Source organism: Clarias gariepinus, chromosome 13 (assembly GCF_024256425.1).
Source record: "Clarias gariepinus isolate MV-2021 ecotype Netherlands chromosome 13, CGAR_prim_01v2, whole genome shotgun sequence".
NCBI classification, from domain to species: domain Eukaryota; kingdom Metazoa; phylum Chordata; class Actinopteri; order Siluriformes; family Clariidae; genus Clarias; species Clarias gariepinus.
In genome coordinates, this window is record NC_071112.1 from 18,968,063 (window position 1) to 18,977,737 (window position 9,675).

At 36.6% G+C, this 9,675-nt stretch overlaps 1 protein-coding gene across 2 annotated transcripts; it reads right to left on the bottom strand.

Moving 5' to 3' along the window:
- Positions 1–2,893: 2,893 nt before the first annotated feature.
- On the bottom strand, positions 2,894–9,520 carry nt5c1ab (5'-nucleotidase, cytosolic IAb). 2 transcript variants are annotated; one of them, XM_053509344.1, is made up of 7 exons: positions 9,237–9,520; positions 8,955–9,139; positions 5,716–5,883; positions 5,425–5,554; positions 4,958–5,080; positions 4,682–4,866; positions 2,894–4,178 (listed from the first exon to the last, which is right to left on the bottom strand). In XM_053509344.1, the coding sequence occupies exons 2-7, from the start codon at positions 9,051–9,053 to the stop codon at positions 3,816–3,818; spliced, it is 1,068 nt and encodes a 355-aa protein (XP_053365319.1). In that variant the 5' UTR covers positions 9,054–9,139; positions 9,237–9,520; the 3' UTR covers positions 2,894–3,815. The 2 variants fall into 2 exon arrangements, with proteins under 2 accessions (XP_053365319.1, XP_053365318.1); XM_053509343.1 differs by having other exon boundaries at positions 8,955–9,520.
- Between the last annotated feature and the right edge of the window lie 155 nt (positions 9,521–9,675).

Genomic DNA, 9,675 nt, shown 5'->3' on the forward strand with positions numbered 1-9,675 from the left:
GCCCGTTTTGTTTTTTTCTTTTTAGAAAGTTTGCATTTTTTATTTGTGTTTGGTTAGGTGTGCAGTGTTACTGTAGGACTGGAAACAGTGTATGACGCTTTTCAAAAAAAAGAAAAAAAAGAAAACTTAAGTAAATAATCGGTATGTAGTCAACTGAGTATTGCACTGCTTTTAAAATGTTTTTGACAGTGAAACGAGCCTTTCCAGCATTTATGAATTTAATCCCAAACTGCTATGATCTTGAACTTGATCTTGAGGAAAAATGTAAAGAAATAAAAAAAAATCAACCATGATCAAAAATCTAAAACTTAGTCACTCATCACTTCAAATTCAAACTCAAATTAAAATTTTATTTGTCACATACACAGTCATACACAGTACGATATGCAGTGAAATGCTTTAGACAACTGCCCGTGACCTTAAAATAAAAGACTATGAAATAGAAAAATAAATATGAAAAGGAAAACAGAAGGTAAATTTAACTAAGAAAGAATAAAATAAAATATAGAATTAAAATAAAATAACATAACATAACTGTACAGTATAAAATATGCAATAAAAGAGACATATATGAAAAATATAGAAAAATTAGAGACAGCTGTACTGTACAGGACCAAATATACAATATAAGAAACATATATGAAAAATATGGTAAATAAGAAAATAAGAACAGCTGTGCAATACAAAGATATAGAATTGAGAACACTTCACCATCCATCCTGCTTTATCCTGTTTACAGAGTTGCATGGCGTCTGGAGCCTATCCCAGGAGACAGGAGAGAGGGTACACCCTGGACGGGGTACCAATCCGTCGCATGGCACACGCACATTCACACACTACGGGCAATTTGGAAATGCCAGTTTGCCTATATCGCATATCTTTGGACTGTGGGAGGAAACTGGAGTATCTGGAAGAAACCCACCAAGTACTGGGAGAACATGCAAACCACATGCACACAGATCCGAGGAGGGAATCGAACCCAGACCCTCAAGTTGCAAGGCGACTGTGCTAACCACCAAGCCATTGTGCAGCCTTAGTCTTATCTTTAAAAAAATAATAATAGCAGTTTGTATACCCTTTTAGGTGGATAGTCGTGATTAGTAGAACATTGTATTTATTTTATTCTTCTCTCTGTCATTGTCTATTCCTAAACAATACAGAACTGTACTAGGTAATTAGTGTTAGTGGTTGCATTTTGAATGCATATATGTAGGGAATAGCCAGAATTTAATTCCTTGTGTGTGTCTCAACATACTGCAAATAAAACCTGATTCTAAGGCTTTATTTCCATAGTGCACTTAAATAAAAATGATGTTAATTTTTTTGCTTTATTCTATTGAGGGTTAAATTACAGTAAATGGAGAGCCTATCCTGGAAACACTAGGCAGGAAAGCAGACTCCAGATTGAAGGTGGTCTGTTGCAGGGCACCAGTTAAACACACACCAGTCAATCATTCATATCTAGGGCCAGTTTAGCATAGCCAAATTATATTTAACCAAATGGAATTGAACCCTGGATCACTGAGCTGTGTTACAGTACCATCATAATGCAGTAATTGGTAATCAGAAATGGTGATATCCATTTCTGATCCATTTCTGGTGCAAAGATTTTCCTTGAACAAAATGTGAATTAGGTCAATATATCTATTAATCAATATAATTAATTCCTTCATTCACCTGCTTTCTGCATAAGTGGATCTAGGGTTCATCCCATGAACACTAAGTGTGAGAAACATGCTTATTTCTCACTCAAATGATAATTAAAAAATTTGGTCAAAACTATAAACTATTTGTTGTTGCTTATTTGGTCAGCTGCTCCCATCGAAAGGAATCAACACAGCAGACCATCCTATCCACACACAATTGGGCTCAGGTTTTATGCCACAGCCATCATATTTTATGGCGAAAAGTATTATATCTGCATATGATGAACACACCACTCCATGATCATGTGAATGAATAAATTTGTCAGCAAACAAACAAATATGTGAACAAAAGTATGTAAACACTCATGTTCTTTAACAAACCTTGCCATCATGGACCTTACTTTGTCCATGTTGGTGCTATCTTACTGAAACAGGTTTGGACCCCTTTGTTCCAGTGAAAGAAATTTTTAAGGTTACAACATTCTTTACAATTGTATGCTTCCGCTTTTTAAAAAGAATTGGGGGAATGGCAACATGTTCAGGTGTACTTTTGCCCAATAGTGTACACAGCCTACATAAACAGACAAAATAAACAAATAAATTATATTACCTCGCCAAATATGTTTCAGCTCCAAACAGGTTATTTAACCCTAACTGATGCAGTGAGTAGCTGTCAAATGATTGGCTTGCATCAAGAAAAGAAAAGGAGATTGCTGTAATGCTGACCAATGCATTATTAAAACCTGGAAGGTTTTAAAACCTTTTCTTCCATCTTCGACAAAGAAAAGTGGTAGGAAAAGATTTTTGTATGATCGTAATCACAGATTACTTAAAATCACACTTAAAAAACAGTAGTGTTTAATATTAAAAGTAAGCACATTTCCACATGTACAATGTGAAAAGAAATCAGAGAATTGGGACTGAACAGCTGTTTTGCCTAGCCTTAAGAATACCACTTATTAATCAGTGAGTCTAATTGAGAGAAAAGAAAAGAAAATTTGCTTCGATTTGCTAGGGAGCATAAAGAATGAACTGTCGCTGTCGCCCTTGGCTTGCTCATCTGGGACAATCTTATCATTTTGATTCATACACATTCACGTTTTATACAAACCTCCATAATTTTTTTTTGCTATACAAATAAAATTAAATAAAATTAAATAGAATGAACACAGAATTTTGCTAAGATGATATAGAGCATCGCTTTATTTTTGTAAAAATATCTGTAAGATTTTGTATGTCTTATACATTCTCAGATATATAATACAATGTACAGTATTATATATTTTTTTACATATATTGTAAAGTGGTCACAGAGAAGGCTTTACTGTAAACCAATATATATATTTTTTGTATTCTGTCCTGATTTAAAAAATTAAGAACTAACTACTCCCTTTGACTAGCTACATACGTGGCAAGAATTGCTTAGAAATGTGGCCAGGAATAAACACCACATAAGCGTTTTTTGCTTTAACTAAGGGTTATAGCGATTCTTAAATCTTTCGCAGGGTAAAATTTTTTAACATCAATATAACATTTGCACATCATAGAAACATAATTTGGCATATATATTGTATGAGATATAACAATGCAACATGCAGACACTTTTACAAAACATACTTACACACTTGTAAAAAATATTTAAACAAGCATCACAGTATAATCTAAAAGACATAAAAGTCTTATAGACATGAGATTTACATTTTACACAGGCAATACATTAACAAAAACTGAACTTTCAACATTATAAAGCATCTTATGGGGTGATCTCCCTGTTCTATAGATACTCGATCAATAACCAACCCTTCAAAGGCAGCAAGTCATAACTTTAAATATTTTCATATAGAAAATTAGAGGCACAAACTTCTTTGTCAAACAGTTGTGTAGTACCTAAAAGGCACATACTGTACAGTGCTGTTACAATCCGTTGCTGTATTAAATTTACTCTATTTAATCAGCCAGCAAAGAATATATGGCTTGATCCTCTTTCTCTTTAGCTGGGCCTGATTTCACAGATTTCAATTTTGCTAACACAACTGAAGTATCATCAAGTATCATACAATCTTGGTACAATACGTCACTCTTATGAACATTCAGGCACCAACTTCTAAAAACAAATTTTGTCAAGACAATACATATTTCATGCCAATACGCAATAATAAAATTTTTATTTCATTCACACGTTTTTGTGTCATTTGATTTCTTTAATGGCACCTTTTGGGCAACTCCATATGGAACGTGAGCTGCCACAGTTCCCAGCTCTGCAGCCCCTTCAATATGGAACATTTGATCATCGAAGAAAATGTGGGGCTTGATTTTTGCCAGCATAGGGCCCTTAGGTGCTCCAGCCAAAAAAAGGGCTTCATCAGGCTCTAGGCCCCAAGAACGCAAGGTTTTCAGGGCACGTGTACCTGAACTAGCTGCACTACGAGCAGTCACAAGGTATGTGCGGATAGGACAGTCCATACGCTGGCCTTTCTCAGAGAATTTCTTTTGCAGTTTTCCCAAAGCCTCCAAGAATCCTTTCAGTGGACCCTATAAAGCAAAGACACAATTTAGCTTCGTTCTGAATTTGCAACAAGGATTGTTCATTAAATATTTAAAAGAAACATAACTGTATACAAGATGTAAGCAAACACGTCAATTCATGCTTTTATAAAAAATAAAAACAAATAAAAACGGAGTGGTACAATGTGGAGGAACTACTTCAAATATGATTAAATTCCAGTGGCAGCACTGTACTTTTTATCAATTTATCATTAGAGTTATCCATTTATACAAAATCAATGACTCACCAGAGAAATTTAGTTTACCATATCAATTACATTTGTTTGTTTTTTTCTTATAAATGGACCAGCTGACAAGTCTGTGTGTAAAGTGTTTCAACAGAATCAGTAAATACTATCAGCTTCATGCTGTTGTGGAAAATTAATTACCTCTTCACCAATCGGAATCATAAATTCAACAGCACTGTGGTATACATTAAATTAAAATGTGGTTTTAAATGATCATATTTCTGTGTGCTGCAACTCTCTTACATGATCAAGTGGTTTGTTTTCATGGGCTTTTTCATGTTCGAAAAATTTATCCAAGCCTTGCGTTTTAAAGATCCTCTCTGACTCATCCGAGAATAGCACTGCATCTCCATCGAAGGCCACTCGCAGCTGTGTCTCTGACACCTCCGTCACTTTCTCTGGCTTGAACATGGTGGCTGCTGCAATCCCTTAGTGATAATAAGAGCCGAGGATTCAGTTACAACATTTCAATTGGATGAGCTAAATTTTCAGTTCTTTTAGTTCGATTTTCATTCTTACCTTCTGCTAAAGCCTCCATCACTTTCTTTGAATCAGCAGACAGATACAGGTTGGTGTGGTAGGCTTTCAAATACCCAATTGGACTATTACCACCAGTCATACAGAAGCGCTCAATGAACAGTTCTAAGAGAGACAGAGGGAAATTTATTTTATTGACACTTATAAAGTGTGCAATCATTTGTTGCACTGTCAAACTAAATGCAGTCAACTAATTATTATACAAGGAATGGGGAAGCATGTTTGCTTAAATAACTTCCTTCTCCCTTAACACACACCATCCCCTATACCCAACATTATAAGCATGGGTTTTCACATTGATGTATGTTTATACTAATAATTATACATAGAAGATGCTTCTAGCATGAACGCATGACATACTTTGAGATTAGATATTAGAGATAATAAGTCGGGGACAACAGTGAGATGCTGGACATTCTGTACACCACTGCTTTGAGCTCTCCACTTACTGTGATGGTTGATTGAGTTAATGAGTCTGAGTCCAACGTTGGCGTGATGGTTGGTCATCAGCACAATATCAAAGAGCTCTTCACTGTCTGGATAAAGTTCTCTCAGCTGCACATTGACTGCTTCCAGAGCCTGCAGGTGACACACCAAAGGAACACATTATGGCTCCTGTCATCTCTCCTTATTTATTGGAAAAAAAATCCACTTAAAAAGTACTTCATGAGATAGATAAATCATGGTTTGTAAAATGAATATTGACAGCTTTGTGAGAGATTGTAGACTTTGATCTGGACCTTAATAAAGGGAAAAGCAGGTCCTGGTGCAAGTGGTTCAGTCTCATGTTCAATCTGGTACTTCAGGTACTCCTCCATGCCCTTTTGTTCAAAGATCTGCTGCTCCAGATCCATGTTGAAGAGGACACGTGATGACACAGCAATGGTGATGGCATTTTCAGGCTTGGGCTGAACACAGAGAATGACTTAATAATAATAATGATATGATCATGAGTTAAACACATTTAACAATGTAACAATATAATTTCTGTGATTTTTAGTCAATTTAAGAGATTTGCTTTTTTTTTTTTACATACAAAGTTGCATCCTTGATTTAAGGGTAATCTCAACAGGATACTGTATCATAATCTTGTATTTTCCCAGTATGCACTTGACATATATGACAAATGTTCTAGGAACCCAAAAATCATAACGTTCCAAGAACATTCTGCTAACCTACAATTGTTTACTGTGACAATAAGCATGAGGGCAATATACTTACATATGTCTAAGGTACAGCGGGGAAAATAAGTATTTGACACATCAGCATTTTTATCAGTAAGGGGATTTCTAAGTGGACTATTGACACAACATTTCCACCAGATGTTGCCATCAAGCCAAATATTGAATTCATACAAACAAATCAGAACATTTAAGTATACAAGTTGAATCATATTAAATAAAGTGCAATGACACAGGGAATAAGTATTGAACACACTTTATTTAATACTTTGTAGAAAAGCCTTTGTTGGTGATTACAGCTTCTGGACGCCTCTTGTATGGATAGACCAGTCGTCTGCATTGCTCAGGAGTGATTCTGGCCCATTCTTCCACACAAACGGTCTTTAAATCTTGAAGGTTCCTTGGGCCTCTTTTATGAACTTTGATCTTCAGTTCTCTCCATAGATTTTCTATGGGATTTAGGTCAGGTGATTGACTGGGCCATTCAAGCAACTTGATTTTCTTTCTTTGAAACCACTTCATTGTTTCCTTGGCCTTGTGTTTGGGATCATTGTCTTGCTGAAATGTCCACCCTCTTTTCATTTTTAGCTTCCTGGTAGATGGCAGCAGATTTTTATCCAGAATGTCCCGGTACATTTCTCCATTCATCCTGCCTTCAATAATATGAAGTCTGCCAGTACCCCTTGCTGAAAAGCAGCCCCAAACCATGATGCTTCCACCCCCAAACTTAACTGTTGGTATGGTGTTCTTGGGGTGGTGAGCAGTGCCATTTCTTCTCCAAACATGGTGTGTAGAATGACTGCCAAAAAGTTCAATTTTGCTTTCATCTGACCATACTATAGTCTCCCAATAATCCACAGGCTTCTCCAAATGCTGTTTCGCAAATTTTAACCGAGCCTTGACATGCTTTTTGTTCAGCAATGGAGTCTTGCGTGGTGAGCGTGCATGGATGCCATGGCGGTTCAGTGCATTGCTTATAGTTTTCTTTGAAACAACAGTACCTGCTGATGCAAGGTCTTCCTGAAGTTCTGTCCGAGTGGTTCTTGGCTCTTGGAGAACTCTCCTGATTATTCTTTGGACTCCTCGGACAGGGATCTTGCGTGGAGCACCTGATCGTGGCTGGTTTATGGTGAACTGATGCTCTTTCCATTTCCGGATAATGGCCCCCACAGTGCTCACAGGAACATTCAGCATTCTGGAAATGCACCTATAACCATTCCCATCAAAATGCTTTTCAACGATAAGATTACGAAGATCTTGAGAGAGTTCTTTGCTTTTACCCATCATGAAGTCTTTCCTGTGTGCCTTCTGGGTAATGAGAAGCCTTTATAGGCCATCAATTAGGACTAAAGCAGCTGATATCAATTAGTACTGATAGGGGACAGGATTTCTCTATCAATACTGACAGATTTCAGGTGATCTCCTGGCTTTCTATGTCATTTTGCACCTTGTTATCTTCATGTATTCAATACTTATTCCCTGTGTCATTTCACTTTATTTATTATGGTTTAACTTGTATAATTAAATGTTCTGATTTGTTTGTATGAATTCAATATTTGGCTTGATGGCAACATCTGGTGGAAATGTTGTGTCAATAGCCCACTTAGAAATCCCCTTACTGATAAAAATGCTGATGTGTCAAATACTTATTTTCCCCGCTGTATAGTCATAAAAACACTGAGAGGAACCAGACTCGATGTACATTTGATTGACTAATCTTTATATAGTCATAAATCTAAACAGAATTTGAATTTACAGCAGGGTAAATGTGAGTAAGGAAATAAATGTGTTATGAATAATTCATATTTACTGTAACAGTAACATATTAGACCTCACACTCTTCCACTTTAATAACATAATACCAGGTTTTAGATACAGTATGATATACGTTATATATAATAAAAATATGATAACATTATTAATATTATATTTATATAATAATATACATCATAACATTTTCTTTTATTGGCCGACTCTGTATATAGTGTTGGTATGAAATATGGATGAATGTAGATGCTTTGTAGGATGTAGTGAAAGTGACTTGCGTTATAGTTACAGTATATTATCACACGGGAATAACGTGTGATAAGAGTTTGCGTTAATATAGAAATTGAACGTATTACACAGACCATGACTATTTCTACTTCCTGTTCCTCAGAGCTCATTAAAGCACAGGAGCTGAAAGTGAAATGTGTCGGTCACACTTTACTGCTCGGATATTAATGGGCCGGACAGAACGGTTTTGTAAAGAGACAACGGATCTGAAATAACAACCACAAGGACACCAACGTCCACAACAGGTAAGTAAGCTGCGAGCTAGTATCCGGTGTAGTGAAGCTAAGTCGCTATCGCATTCTCCCGCATCCTAGCCTGAAGTGTTGCTTCGCTTGAAATGATTTGAAGTCTCTAAAAGCATGTACAGTATCATGATAAGTACTAGGCTGTAATTCCCTGGTAATGTGTAATTCTCTGGTAATGTGCCTGTTGCTGTTCAGTACACCGTGTTTGTGTTGGTGTAGCTGCACTGCTGCATCTGTTCTGTATCCTGCAGCAAGTAGAGCTAAATTTGTCAGACATTATCAAGGTTGTCTGGCCACCACACTGACAGAAATACCCCCCTGTAAATACACACAGAACTAACATTTGAATCTGAATATAATTTGTATTCAGTTGTTACATTGAAAAAACAGACATCAAATAGGTTGGAGGATTTCTCTAATCCATAATCTTACATGTCCTATAAAAAAAAACATAAATATTAATAAATTCATCATTATCTGACCAAGGTTATGACTCACAGATTGAGGTTTCTTAGTTGGAGTTGAGGGATCCCGCATCTTCATGCCTCCCAAACACACGTCACCATTGCTGGTCATTCGTCCATCATGGAGACTCATTTTTTCGCACTAGCTGCTTCCCTGTGCCACAGAGACTAATCCTCCGTCTTCTGTAATCTCATCCACACCACAAACAGTCCCAGCCTCTAAAGGCAGGGTGGATGGAGTGATGCTGATCAATACTGAGAGCATGCAGAGAACCATTCAGTGAAAAACACTATTATCCCAGCAGAGGAGACTTACTGGTGGTGCCTGCGTTTCAGTCCTTCCTTGAGGCATACTCGTTCTGTATCTAAATCAGAGGTCAGCTATCTCACTGACACCTCCTTCAATCAGCACATTACTAAAGCAGATATCTTTTAGCATGTCTGTACCTGGCATCATTCCGCACTGGCTCTGCTCATAATGAAATGGAATTTATTTTTAGAAGCAGAAGACCTTTGGAGGTGGAGATACAATAAATGTTACCATGGCAACCACAGATGGCAGGATGTACCATTACACCATGCTATGCTTACATCAAGTCAGCTAGATGCAGCACATATTTTTGTGTCCTCATACCAATGGGATTTCTTTTCAACATCAGGAAATTATAATTGGATTTCAATATCTAACTTATCATGACATCCTCAAAGGTAAATAATAATGGACAACCTCAAACTAATACAAGATTATAAAAAAA

Bases quoted from the DNA above. Each gene is read 5' to 3' on its own strand.
- nt5c1ab (XM_053509344.1), bottom strand. From the start codon at position 9,053: ATGAGTCTCCATGATGGACGAATGACCAGCAATGGTGACGTGTGTTTG. The intron at 5,884-8,954 runs GTGAGTCATAAC...CTCTGTGTTCAG, and splicing joins CAACTAAGAAACCTCAATCT to CCCAAGCCTGAAAATGCCAT. The intron at 4,867-4,957 runs GTAAGAATGAAA...ATTATCACTAAG, and splicing joins GATGGAGGCTTTAGCAGAAG to GGATTGCAGCAGCCACCATG.